This window comes from Diorhabda sublineata, chromosome X, assembly GCF_026230105.1.
Source record: "Diorhabda sublineata isolate icDioSubl1.1 chromosome X, icDioSubl1.1, whole genome shotgun sequence".
NCBI lineage: Eukaryota > Metazoa > Arthropoda > Insecta > Coleoptera > Chrysomelidae > Diorhabda > Diorhabda sublineata.
Window position 1 is genome coordinate 22,639,002 of NC_079485.1, and position 15,628 is coordinate 22,654,629.

The following is a 15,628-nucleotide window of genomic DNA, read 5'->3' on the forward strand; positions in this document are numbered from 1 at the left end:
AAAGAAAACTGCGTACAAAACTTTCTTGATATATCTATGCTTTTTCGCCCTTTGTTGGTGTTCATGAACCTATACACGGCTCTTCTGGACGGTGGGAATACCATAAAATGGTATGTTGTTGCATCATCTTTCACTATTTCAGAAAGAATATTATCTTCAATATTATTTCCTGCATGATTATCATGTGGAAATCACTACGTACAAGATTGGGACTATAGAGCGGAAGAGGAGGTCTTCAAGTTTGGACGCCAACTTAATTTGTTTTGAGCTGCTGTCCTAAGTTAAGAATTTATTATGATATCATGCTCCAGAAAATAATTGAGAAATACTCATTGTGTGTCCCAAATAAATCTTCCTTGTTGACAAAGTTTGCAAACATTTTTTTAGTTTTTTGAGACAATTTGTGTGCCTCAACTTAGACTGTAATTGGTGCTTCTCATCACTAGTTACGATGCAGTGCATTAATGAATCACCATTTGTGTTGTAGGTGTCCATGAATATCCAAGCCGCCTTTACGGTAGTTTCTAATAAATTTTCACACTCATCTTGCACATAATTTGTGGTAGCTTGGTATTCTCTTAATAATTTCAAACAACAACGTGAAACTTGTAAAAATCGAAGGAAAAGTTCCGTTCCGTTTTCACGAATCTCTTCATCAACTTTCGTCACGCTTGGACGCCCACGTGAACGCTATTTCGGCCATATTTGAATTTATTGTACAATTTCCAGGCGGAACTTTCATTTATTATTTTGTTTCGGTACACTTTACTGACTTGCCGATAAATTTCCATGATTTTTAGACTTTTTGCCAACAAAAACCTTATTACAGACATCGAGGAAATGTTTCTGTCGAAATAGCTGGATGCATACAGATATGCTTTTCATGCAGGCCACAGAAGGAAAAGTTTCGTACTTTCTGATTGACTCTATAATACGTAATATATGTAAACAGATTTAAGTCAATTTTCTCTTATTCATAATTTTTATTTTTGTGTTTTTCAATTTTCAAATCGTAGTTATGATATTCCCTATTGTTTTCTATGGGACTAATAAATAACTATTGTATTGAAATAAAGAAACTCCAGTTAAATTATACTTTATGCCCTCAATATATTACTTGAAATATCTCTTTATGTAAATTTTCCAAAATTTATTTGTTAAATATTTCAGCGTATTACATAAATTGCTCTATTACAGATGTTTCGCATTGCAGCTTTTATAATTTAATTGTGGTGATTGTTTCCAAGACTTAAAATTGAAAAGAAGAATTTCTAACTTTGACATTATTGTATTCGCTTTGTGTTGAACTATGTCAAGAGCTTTTTTTGATTTTGGCAAACCCGATTCACTCAATTCAATAGGGTAATCAATTCATATTAATAAAATATTAATTAAAAAAAAAACAAAAAACCTGCCTGCATGGATAACTACAATTAAAAATCAACTGAAAAGACTGAAACAAGATGAAAATTCAATGATAAGGTATTTTAAAAAAATAATGATTAGGTACTTAAAACCAGAAACATAAATTGAAACAGTACCAAACCAATGTACCTGCATATTGTACACTTAGAAATATCAGCACGGTAGTTTTTTCACTTTTTTGCAACATTATAAACAGAATTACATTCGGAGGCATGCACAAAGAGATAATAATTTATCATAGCATTCAATTTCATGCCTCTTCCTTAAGCTTGACCTTTTGCAAATAAGTTTCTACTTAAATCTACAACTGCTGGGTCTAAAGTTGTGCCCTGTAATTTATGCACCGTCACTGCCCAGCATAAAATTAAGGGAAGCATTCGTCGCTCGATCTTGACTTTACCACGTAAAGCATCAAATTCTGTAGCACAAGGCTCTATCCGGACTCCAATACCAGGTCGGTTCCCTGTTATATTTGGGTCATCGAACTCCACAAATACTGCTTGTGGCAGTTCTCCCGGCTCCAACTGCTCTCTGCGTAGTGCTGGCCTATCTATACGTCGGATAACACCCATAGCCCATGGTTAACATTGATGTTCCGTCTTAGCACGGCTCGAGAGCCTACACCTAATTTGAGTTGGTTTGGTATACCACCTGTTTTATTGGGATCTTTAGGTAAGTATTCCTCTCGTGGTTTTTGACCATATATTTTAGGATCCAATTAGATGTCTACAGCACTAACGGTGTATACTTGTGTGAGCTTTTCTAACTTTCCTGTCATATTCGCGTTATATGTATCAACCAATCTAATTGTTGGGAAAATTCTGACAGCTTCTCCATCGTCAAATGGCCCTATTCAGTACCAGTACCTAACTAGAATTTGAATAACGCTCCCTAGGGAAGTAAAATTCAAAACTAAACCTAACCTAACTCGATAAGTGTTTACATTTTACAACTTAAACTAATTCAATCAAACGAAACGAATGCGAATAAAATACAAAACTAAGTACAAGGTCTTAGTGAATCTATAATAATTTATTATGATATTATAACTTACTACCAAATAATGAAGACATTTTAAATCGCACAAGACAATTATAATTATAGTAACAGCCTATGTCCGTCCTCGTAGTAAATATATCAGTCTTGATAACAAGAAGTCACAACTATACCGCGTTTTAAAAACCTAGTGGCGCAATCTATCCGAATTGTTTGTTGCGCGCTGACCGATACTCCATAATAAGTAATATTAAGAAAACATAACGATACCACGTTTTAAAAACCTAGTGGTGCCATCTATCCGCACAGGTCTGAATTATTTTAATTAGCTATTTTTTATCGTTCCATTTAATATTAAAACTGCAAGTTATATACATATTTACAATCAGTGTTTGAAATCCTTCATTTTGATACCCAACTCGATATGCTTGGTAATAAAAAAAATTTTTTTACCGCACAACATGGGGTCCAAAATCTGCCATTTTGGTTTTTTTTAATGTCTCCTATCTAAAAACACTTGGGCTAATGAAACGAATCTAACGATAACTCAAAAGTGAAAATCCGTTTAGCACATACATACATACATACATACAAGATACGCTTTAAAAACATAACCCTTCCTGGCAGTCGGGTAAAAAATACTGAATAGAAACAATTCGCATTATATTAATAATTTCTGTTACTTCATGCAATTACTTTTTAACGTACCACGGAAAATATTTCGATGAACATTTTTAGATATAAAATCAGTGTTAACGGGTTACATAATTTTATTTATATATTCGCAACGTCACAACCAAGTACCTCGGGCCGTTCACAAATCACAAGATGTAAAATTATTCCAACTGAGATTATTTCCTACGAGATATTTATAAAATGGTGCAGAGAATATTATTTAATACAAGGCACAAGATCTGTACTATATTTTGAAATTCGGGAAATCTCCTTTTTTTTAAAGAAACTGAGCTCTTGTGCAAAAGATCCAGACTTATTTCGCGGTTATAGTATTTGACTATATTGTTAGAGAAATGCAATATGCACAAATAAATTTTCAGTGCCCAATTCCCGTTCAGATTACTTAAAGATCTACTGGTTTTAATTGTGTCCATTCTTGATCCACCACTTGTCTGTTGATATAGTATATGTTCCAAAAATGGCACTTAATTAATAATTCGTTAAATACACACACACATAGTGGCTGACTGGTCTAGATTGAAGCTACAGAAATGACAGAAACGAAAATAAAGTATTTCGATATAAACGAGTTTGTATCACGTACGTAGGAAGACAAAGCGTTAAATTTCTGCCGGACACGGTCATCTAAGATACCATCTCCATGCTATAGGCATCAAAGTCCATCCGGAATGCTAATAATGCTTGAAGTAGACCACGTCATAGGTAAATGCCTAGCACTTTTACGTGCGAGGCTCAAACATATATGGGAAAGTCTTACAGTTTGCAAAGGTGCCTGATTAGCTGTAATTTTAAGTAAGACCTATTTGAGCAACAGCTCTTGATTGACCACTGCCTCAACTATGAACATTAAGGAGCGGCGCACTAGGTTGGTTTTTCAAGTTGAACACGGTCCACTTGTAATCCGCTCATGTCTTACCACCTTCTTTCGGCTTTTTAATGTTCTGCTTCGTATGCTTGTAATTCAAATTGAAACGGCAGAGAGGTTTGTTTTTTTCCGTATATAGTAATGGAGTGGTGAGAAAAAAATTTGATTATGGTCTTCGGTGTCCATCGAAGCAAATTTTATTGTAGGTTTCAAGTTTCATTTCAAAACATAAAGGCATATGTCTGGAGAATAACAGGAGAAGAGGTTGAAATATCTGCAGAAAGAGAAAAAAGTTATTTCTTTGGAAATATGAGGACCAATAAGTTCTCTAAGTTTGCTATTAAAAGAGCCGCACTACTCATTACTAACAGTGCGTAATTCTCCTCACGAGACAGAGATATGATAATATTTAAATGATCGATGCATGTTTGTGGAATTGCTACGGGACGTGGAAGATTTGTTGAAATTACATATGTAACAAGGAGCAAATACACAGCGCTCCTCAAGCGTTTGTAGTACAGCGCGCTAATGTAAATGCACTTTGAGGATTCACGATCGTCATAACGCCACATTCTGAAGTTGCTAAAAGGAGTGAGATTATTAGTTCAGCCGTTAACACTGAGTATCCCTAGTGCCGCAGCTCAGAAAGGGGACACAATAGATCCTTTGGGTCACAGTGTACATGACTCCCAAATCACATCATACAAGGTCTCATTCTGGAATTTCTTTATTACTAAACAGTTTTTTTCTTTCCCACATTCTATAAATTATATGAATATTTTTTCTTAATTTTTCTCAAAATATTCCGTAATCGATTACACCACTGTTTTCCTTTATTCAAAGTAGATGTATATTAGGTGTTATCACTGATTAGGTAAATAAGCGGGCTTAATACCCAAACAATAATTCAAAATGAATATTGATAGGTATTACATAATTATTTAATAGGTGTAAAAATGATCTATAAATCATTTAGAATGCTTTAGCAACAGAACCAAATTTATTTTGGAAAATTATCGTTCAAAATTAATGGTGCCGTGCTTTATTTTAATTAATATTTTTTTTGCGTTTAATCCTGATAGTATAAAGCTGCTCTAGCCAAAAATAGATAACTACAGAATATATCATACATAATTAGAAAAGGAAAATTAGAGTTGGTTTGAATGTTTTCAGTAATTACTTTAATAAATGTTTTTGTTACAATTTTCCGAACAAAATTATTTATATCAAGCTTTCAAATTTTACGATTTGCAGAGACCGACGTTCTAAACACTTATTGCGTGCGACTGGAACGATTTATCATAAAAAATTAATAAAAGTAAAAAATCCCTATAAAACTAAAAAAATGTTCTGTACACCTGCAGATCTAGTAGAAAAAGACAACATTTCAAAAAAATGTGCACTAAATCACCGGTGAAAGGATTCCATCTAAATTTGCTGGAATTACAGGGCCACTGAATATTTTGGGATACCAGGAAACTAGGGAAGTGAGAACTGGTAACAATAAATTTTTTAATTCTCTTATCCTTGAGTAGTAAATTAAGTGTAGTTGAGTCGCTGCTATTACAGAGTTTGTATGTATTAGGGTGCCATGTACACCAAAGGATCTATTGTATCCCCTTTCCCTGCTATGACACTAGGAATCCTTGGTGTTTAGAGCTGATCTATTAATCTCACTCATTTCAAAAAGTTTTGATTGTGAGACGGCTCTAGCTGCCAGATATTTTAGTCTTCTATTTCATACGCTTAGAGGTGTAGTTCTCTGGAATGTCTCACATTTCGAGAAAATGTGGATAGAGGTTTCGTCATTAGCGCAATAGGATCTGCTCGTTGCATTTTCTGCTAAATCTAGTGTCTTCAGGTGTCCATTGAGACGACAATGCCCTTACAAGACTCCTGTCAGTATTCGTAGGTTGCTCTTGCCTGGGTTGATATTCTCTAGTTATAGCTTTCTAAAAGTGTATTTGCCTGTCTCAGCTCCTGTAGATTGTCCCAGTAACTGGTTTTATCTCTTTCTACCTTTTTTTCAGTGCTTTCCCTATTGCTCTGTAGCTGATACCACAAAAGGTTGAGGTCCTTTGAAGGGTTTATTCGTCTATTATTCTACTCACCTATCTAATCTAGCTTCCCTAGCCATTCTCAAACTAGTTTGGATTTTACGACATTAGAGCTTAGAGATCTAATAGCGACTAGGCTATCGGAGAATATGATGATCTCCTGTTTGCGAGAAGTTCTTTCTAGATTGAATTGGAGCAATTTTTCAATTGGATATATTTCTGCTTGAAAAATATGTTGCTGCGTAGGCTCCCAGAGTGTTTGATTCTAAGCCCGTACACTCCTATTCCGGATATGTATGTTGTTTTGAAGCCATTCGTATAATATTTGATGGTATTTCTGTTCACTTCCTGTATGACGGCTTGATCCTATTTGCTTCCACAGCTTAGTTTTGAAGTAAATTTGTTGTCACACATCTGAAACTTTTTCGATATTTCGTACCGAGGCATATCCCATTTTTTGAGGACTCTTTTTTTATTGTTGATTCCTTCTTTTAAATTTGTGAGTGACGTTTTTCTGCCACGTTCTATAGCGAGGTGGTAGATTTATAATTAGTTGTAGTGCAGCTGTTGAGCAAGATTTTATGGCCCTCCTTGAACATATGAAAGCCAGTCTTTGTACCTTCGAGATATCGTTCCTCGTGATTTTGACTAGTTCTACTACCTCAAATCACTGCCATTTACGAAATAATTGGTCTCACTATTGCTGTGTACATCCACAGTAGTTTCTTTGAGTTTCAACTGCTTCCTTCGAAATTTCTGCACACTACCAGGGCCTTAGTGGTTGTTATCTATTTTTCATGTTTTTTCCAGAAAAGTTTACTATTTAGTGTGAGCCCAAGATATTTTCTCTCTGTTTTCCACTTGATGGCTTGCCCATTTATTGCAGAGTAAATAGTGGTACATAAGATTTGTCATCTAAATATGAGTTTGTCAAGATACCATGACTCTTGTACGGTTGCAAGAAGCATTTGGTGATGAACGTGTTTACTTACAGCTGATCTCAAGCATATAATTAAGCCACTGTTAGTAGCTAATGGGACTTAAACCACTGATTAGCTTATAAACTAGAATTGTTATTTTTCGCGTTATTTTTTAGCATCGTGATCCCATGTTCATTACGGAGTAGTATAATTTTTTTGTACTAAATATAAGTTTTTAACATAAAGTTTACCATTAAATTAAGTAAAAGTATATTAAATTCGAAAAGTTATCTCTTAAAATAAAGTACTACTCAACGTCAATATTTGACCTCGTTAACTCCCAATACTCCCAATATATTTATAAAATACGGTATGGTAGAGTGATATATCGATCACCGTGATCGGAAAATCACTGTCGTTCCCGATGATTGAAATTGTAGTTTGATTTAAAAAAAGCGCAATCTCGCAGGATCTCCCCTTACCGCCCCGTTTTATCGGTCTCCTGGTGAACATATTAAATATTTTGAATAATCGAATGTATTGTATGTATAACGTTTTTATTTTCTTCTTAATAATGATATTAAAAATTATTATAGTATGATTCAATTACGATATAATTCAATAACTATTTAATGATTTAAAATACAGTTTCTATGATAAATAATCATCATTGGTGACTGAAATCATTGTTACAAAGAACCGATTATTTATAAATCAATTTCGCTGCTCCACCGGAAAGGAAAGTCGGAAATCATGGTATTCCCCTACTCTGGTATTAATGATATAGGAGTACATAGTTGGTTGATATAATTCAACTTTCTGGAGTAAATCTATTAATATTCATGTAACATTCCTGTAAGAATTATCTACTTCCAGTAATAAGTCTCAAATCACATGAAATTAAATTATTAATAGCATCTACATAACATACTGGACAAACTTTAATAAAATCAAAACATCTATGAAAATGATGATTCGGGATATAATCAAGATACACTACTCAAAATAAGTATATACTGATATACTCAAGTCTTATTAGTAATATTCGTAACTAAACGATCACCTACTCAAAAAACAACAAGAATTATATGGGGTAAGCAATGGAAAGATTAATTTGTAAATGTAGTGTACTTTGGAATAGTGAACAATTTTGACAGTCCATCAGCATTGTTAAGGTTAACATCCAAATGAACAATGAGTCATTCGTGTCGTTTCTACCGAAAATAATGAAATGCATATGTCATAGTGTTTGGGATCGATATGTAGAAACCGAACGATGAAAAGAATTGTGCAGCATTATAAAATTCCTATATTTGCGTTTAAGTTTCTGACCAGATACCTTGAAAGAGAATCAACTAATACCAAGAATACTAGTACGTATATTTTTCTCCAATTTGTCTCGTCAACATGTCATTTATTAATTTCGACAGTGGAGACAAAAATTTTTATGGACACATCATGATTTCGTCGTGGTCTAGTGCATGTATATGTATCCTCATTAACACTAATTTGTAGTAACCATACAATAAGTAAAATTATCATTTGGATATGTGTGAGCTTGAATTAAAATTAGACTTGATTGAAAAATAGATATTGTTGTTATTCCAGGAAGATTTAACTCTCAACGGTATCTCGATATAGTTCTGATGAATCGTGGTAGCTTGTGGTATGAACCCAAACTTTGTTTTTATGCAATACCTAATACTTCGGCAGCAACCATTAACTTCCATCAATACCAGTCACCTCTTTGCTGGCATTTTTGAGTAAAAGTTAATTTAAATCGAATCTTGATTTATTTCGATCAACATTTATTAATCAGACTGCTTTTGTAATGTAATGAAGAGACCTTGACGTTCCTAATTGCCTGACTAGTCTTTACAATTCCATAAAGGCGTCTTCTTCTATTCCTGAAACCGGCAATTTTGTCCAGCGATCCTGGTTGTGTTGTAGCTGTGATTGCCGATTTCCGAGTACACTCTGAGTAGATCTACTAAAGTTCTTCCTTCTCCTCTGTTTAGCTGCATTATTTTAGACGGCCACCACTTAATCTAATTGTTAAAATGTAAAAACACACTGAAACTAATTAATGAAATACTGAATCTATGAATACTGTTTAAACCTACAAAAACTGGACAATTAGCGCGGAATCAACTTATAATAAATCAAAGCGGGTATAATTAATACTTTCTGGAAAAGGTTAATCAACTTTTAGTAATACTTTTAGGCGGCGTCAAAGCTGCGCTTGAAGGAATCTACCTTTTAGCGAAATGTTTTGCGAATTTTCTCTTTGTCCCGTTATTGACCTTAGGCCACGTTCTACTTTGATTGAATGTAATAATAGACAAGCTTGACCATTGATAATAAATGACTGATGACGCCCAATTTCCACTTAAGTATACATAACAGTTGTGCTAATTTCAGGATCGAAAAATTTCTTTAGTCTATTTTTTAAATGTACAATATTTTTTGCTACAGTTACACTTTATATAATTTGACCTATATATCAAAACTGAACTTAGCTTGAAATCAATAATGTAGAACGACGTTTACGATTACAACAGCTGTACTTGAAACATATTCTTGTTCTCAAATCTTCATATTCTGCAGTCGAAGGAGTGGATGAATTTCGATTGAGTTCCTCAAATTGATTAAATTTCGTCAAATTTCCATCTTGGAGCAATTACTTTTAAAAATCGCCATATTAGTACTATAACTTCTTTCTATACTGTATGTAATAGATTGCATAGATTAAATCAAATAATACAAATAAGGTGTTATAAAAAAGAGAAACGGATGGAAATACTCGTTCATCAATTCTTTTATAATAAGAATGCGATGCTCATGCGTTGTATCGGTGCATGTGTGGTCACGTATGCAGAATTACGATTGCCAAAATTTTTGTCTAGCTAGAAAGGCAGAAACATGTCAGTTCCGCTATCAGATAGCATCAAAGACAGGGTCTACCGTGCGATTTGTTGGTCAATAAGTGAAAGCCAGCGATTCTAATGAAATGCTATGGTCTAACATCAAAGGTTTTGTTGTTGCATTATAACGCCCAACCACACACATCCCATAACATAATCCACAGGTTGGACTTTGAAACCCTGCAACACCCTTCCTACATGCCAGATCTCGCTCCCTCAGACTTTTATTCATTTGGATCCTTCAAGGAAGCTTTAGGAAGTCGACCGAACTGAAAACCTTCTACCAGGAAGCCATATGGAAACTTATGAATCCCTGGAACGAGTGCATTGCTAAATATGGAGAGCAAAGCGAAAAAAAAATTTGTTATACAAATGTCTTAGTTTAGTAAACTTGAAAAACTAACAGTGTGATGAATTTTTAATTCACCCTCGTACATTAAAACGCTTTAGCAAAGACTGGTATTTTAGTATAATGGGGGCTATTGTTAGATTAAGGTATTTTCGTGAAACGTGCCAAGTACTCGAGTATTTATTGAATAATGTACGAGTTTTACAATAACTAGTAATACTCCATGACGTAATATAAAGGTAATGACAATTATTTTCCATTTCTATGAACAACAAATACGTTTTATGTTAGAGAACAATAAACAAATTTATTTCAAATCACATTTTAGTTAATAATTTTTCAATCCAATGTGATTAACGCTTAATTTTTAAATAATAATAAATATTTTTCACGTTAAACTGTAAAAAAAATAATATCTCCTCAATGACTAAAATTATTTATCGAAGTGGATATATACAATGTTGAAGAAACAACTTCAGCTATATAATAATTTGTTATACGTTACTTTATAAACATTCCAAGTATTAAATACATTTATTTCACATTTCATCTCGTAGTGAAAGTATTATTAGTCCTTTCCTAATATAACAACTGTGGAAGTGTTATGTATCTACAATTAAATTTTCTTTTGTTTCAGATTGTACGTAGAATAGCAATGAAAGAAAATAAATGAAAGATCCAGAGCAACTGCTCAAAATGACTGGCAACGGAGGAACTACACCAACTGCAGCCTCCGGAACTGACACAAGCCATGGAGCCTCGACGTCCAGCTCCTCCGCACAAGGGGGGCACTGTAAGGGGCACCGTAGACAAGAGTCCATGTATACAATGACTGGTCTCTATTCAGAAACCATCCCAGAAACGACAGAAATCGCTGAAACAAAATGTTCAACGAACTTTTGTCATGACACAGTTATCAAATGCCACAGTAGAAATCCTTCAGCTAGTTTTGATAGAGATAAAGCTGCACATACCGCGACCTACACTGAAACACCTGTGATATTAAAAAATACAAAAGAATGCGGCATTTTCCAATGCCGGCCTTCGTTTTTACAAAAATATGCGGGAATTAAGGTGAGAAAAATATTATAATGAAAGAATACTTTATAACAAAAAAAAAATAGTAACCGCGCTTATGGAAATCGACCATTATCTATTTTTTCGTAATTATATAAAATTTATTCAATCTCAAATTCCTTAACTACATGAACATATAGAAATAGAAACAAAAAATATCAAAATATAGGTCTCTGAATCTAATCTAGGTTGCTACTTTTTCTCAAAGTAACACCTAAATATATATAATTAAATCTTTAGACGTAGGGCTCCAGCTTAAACAGTCTAATTTTTTTTCGCGCAATAAATGTTCTTTATAATTACTCCGATAGTTGTTTTAAGGGGGGAATGCTTGTATTTCCCATTATGATATTATCATTGACTTCCAATAATTATTCCATAGAACTACATATAATCGTTTTTCTACAGCAGCAGCTTAGGTAACATGATTTATGTTAGGTTAAATTCATATTATCATAATTTCTATTTATTATAATAATATAAACCCAACCAACCTACATCACCCACAAAAAAGAATATATTTTTTGATATTGAAGGTAAATTTGTTTTTCCACTGAAAATATCCCTTCAGATGGGTCTTAAATGCAAAAAAATTAGAATTAGTTTGAGTTGGCGCCCCACTTCTGAATATTTAGAAAATTAGTCAATACCGCTCCACATGGTATAGCTTTAACGGCTCCTCGATAGAATCACTCTAAAACATATTACGAACATTAGTTTTTTTCCTGATTATCAAATCAATTTTATATTTTGTTTCCTTTCTACAATCATCTGTTTTACAGGATATAAAACTACCTGCCAAGTATTTGAATAGTTTTTCGTAAACCTAATCCGATCTATAAAATTTATGTTTTGTGAAAAGTTAATAAACAACATTATCAAATATTTTATTTATATAACTGTGCTAGTTTGCTCCAATTTGTTAATTAAATGAATAGAATTATTAATAATATCTAATAACCTTCACAAAAATCCAAGTTATGTTAATAACTATGATAATGTTTATAAAGAAATATTTGGAAAATGCTTTAACGCAGAGTTTCAAATATTCAAACAAACTTTTATCAAATCAATAAAACACACGTTAACAAACACGTTACAGATAAAATGTAACCTCAAAATAATAGAGAAGCATTTATTTCAATCATTAATTGTTAAACAATCATTGTTATCAAAAATTTTATGCATCTTTGTCAAAATAACTGCTAAGTAGGAAATAAATTGTTTTATTTTTAAATAGCAATGATTTATGAAGTATTACTATTACGAATACAATCAAGTTTTACATACGAGGATGGTCCCACAAGTACCTGGCCCAATAAAGAAAACACAAAAATTTTGGAAAAAAATATATTTATCTTTTTAGCACTCTTTTCCCAGTGATGTTCAATATTTCGATACCCTTTTTATAATAAAAATCGTCAAACTCCTCAAAATATCAATTAACTGCCTTCTCATTGTTGGAAAATATTTGACCACCGAGCCATTTTTTCAAGTCTGGGAACAGAAAATAATCCGAGAGGGCTAAATCTGGCGAATTCAAACTTTAATTCATGAATTTTGGCAATTGCAATAACGGATGTGTGAGCTGGTGCATTGTCTTGATAAAACAACACTTTTTTATAAGTCAAATACGACCATTTTGCTTGATTTCTTCACTCAAACGTTGCAATGAGTTCGTATAATACTCGCCGTTGATAGTTTTTCCTTTTTCAAAATAATCAATGAAAATACCCCACGCGCATTCCAAAACACCGACGCCATGTTCTTGCCTGCAGATGGAACGGTCTTTGTCTTCTTTGGATCCAATTCTCCCTTTTCAGTCCATTGTTTTGATTGTTCTTTTGTTTCGGATGTGAAGTGATGTACCCACGTTTCATCCATGGTTGTGAAACGGCGCAAAAATTCGGCTTTTTCTGTGAAACATTGGCAAACACTCGATGAAAACATCTTCAAGACGTTGTTTTTGTTCCATTGTGAGCAAACGCGAGAACCATCTTGCGCACAGCTTTCTCATGCCCTAATTTTTAGTGTATATGGGATGTACCACACTTTTTGAAATGCCTACTATGTCTGCTAGCTCGCCCTTTTAGTCGACGATAATCCAGTACGGCTTTGTGGATTTTTTTTAACATTTTTGGTCATTTGGTCGACTACTTGGATGCTGGTCTTCGCAGGTCGTACGGCCTCGTTTAAACTCTGCTACGCAATATTTTACTGTTGATAACGAAGGAGGAATCTCACTGAGAGTAGAATAGAGTTCAACTTTTATATTGGTTGGGCAAAGGCCTATTGTATATCATCACAATGACCAATTTTTTGCATGTTTGCAAATTCACTTAAAACTTTCACTATTGATGGCTGCCAAACAAGTACAAGTACTTGACAAACTTGAAACATATGCGTATACTTTCTGATATAGTAGTATTTTTCAAGCAACTTCCGCCACCTCTAGGTCAGACCAGGTACTTCTGGAACCATCCTCGTACATATCTGATAATTATAGCGAGAAAAAAACTGATTCAGCTTACCTAATATCTGTTAACGACAGCAAATATTTGTATGAATATTAATATTACTGCTATTAAAACATTAAAAGGTAAACAAAAAGAAGAATTATATTTTGTAAATATTTTTCATTTACTTGGCTATAGACTTGCTAATTATGTATTATAAAATAGTACTTTTTTATATGTATAGAGATGGGATTCCACTTCACCTCTACCTGTGTAAAAATTACCGTTTTTCATACAAACCTGTAACCGTTTAATGAAAAGAAATTACTGAGTATATGCCTCGTTGAATTACAGTTTTCAGATTAAAGTGGCATTGGTCGATTGTCTTTATACACTACATACACTGTAGGAATGTGGAAGGGGAATCCCGTCTCCATATGTTTAACTAGATCATAAAGTAACTGTACAATCTTTGAATTAAGAATATACCCTTTCAAAGTAATTAATGGTGGATTTGTTTCTATAAACTTGATTACTTCTCTCTTATTTCTTCTTTTCGCTTGTGTTTTTTTTTAAATTCCTAAAGTATCAGCAACAACTTTAAATTATTTAATTAACATAACTCTTTTTTTTTCTTCATTTCACTTTGCTTCGATGTTTAGTTGTGAGAGAATCCGTAATCCCAAGACACAATTTTGATTTTGAGGTTCTTAAACACCTCAAATCTTTCTCAAATTCAAAACATTCACTATAAAGGTATGTATTTTTTGTTTCTATGATTCTATTTTGTTTAAAGCTCTTTTTAGCCAGTATAATTTTCACGTGAAAATGAATATTTTTTACACAAACTCATACTTGACTTGATATTAAGCCTTTTACTTTTGACACTTAATATATATCAGAATTAATTTCACTTTGAGACGAACAGACGAATATGGTGTCATTCTTTTTCTTTAATATAATCCATAGTTATTTGGTCAAACCAGTCGGATTGATTAACAATTCCTAAAATTATCGCGCATCTATTTTTAAACAGAAATATTTTGATTACAGTTTCTTTGTATTGGAATTGTTATTTATATTTTTTATTTCAGTTCTTCGTCTTACTTTTGTCATTCCTCGTTACCTTACAACAAGCGTTAAGTTCTGGTTATATAAATTCTGTGATAACAACAATCGAAAAACGTTTTGAGATACCATCGAGTCTATCGGGTCTGGTGGCATCATCGTACGAGATAGGCAATGTAATCACTGTTATATTCGTAAGTTATTTGGGCAGCCGGAGACACATTCCAGTATGGATAGGTGTTGGAGCTGTTATTATGGGTATAGGATCTTTAATTTTCATGGTGCCACATTTCATAGCTGAGGAAAACAGTGGAATAACAGTTATGAATACAACTGAAGAAAATATGTGCAGAATCATCTCCCTACATGAACAAGATATGGGCTTAGGGAGGTTATCTTCGGGTCTGTCCTCACCTCCTTTAGCACCAAATAATATCAGGGGTGATAATTGTATTCAGGGTACACCTTCAACTACAGGACCAGTATTGTTGTTTGTTCTTGCACAATTATTATTAGGTTGCGGAGGATCCCCACTTTTCACCCTCGGTACTACTTACATAGATGACCACGTTAGACCAGAAAGTTCATCAATTTATATAGGTAAATATATTTATATTCAGTTTTATTTTTATTGAAAAACACTATTACAGTACAACATATCATATCACTGCATTTGTTATTAAATTATATTACTAAGCATTTTTATTTGTCTTATTTTTTAATTATGAATGCCAAATTCTGTTTTTTAGTCACTTTTTGATAAACAAATCAACGTATAATTTTTAATGCAAAAGT

General features: G+C 33.3%; 1 protein-coding gene across 1 annotated transcript in view; it reads left to right on the forward strand.

The window, feature by feature from the left end:
- Positions 1-15,628, forward strand: part of LOC130451286 (solute carrier organic anion transporter family member 5A1-like) — a 74,875-nt gene that overhangs the window by 45,787 nt on the left and 13,460 nt on the right. Inside the window, exons 2-3 of the mRNA XM_056790218.1 lie at positions 10,870-11,306; positions 14,860-15,433. Coding sequence (XP_056646196.1) covers positions 10,902-11,306; positions 14,860-15,433 — 979 coding nt within the window. The 5' untranslated portion in view covers positions 10,870-10,901. The remainder of the gene's footprint in view (positions 1-10,869; positions 11,307-14,859; positions 15,434-15,628) is intronic.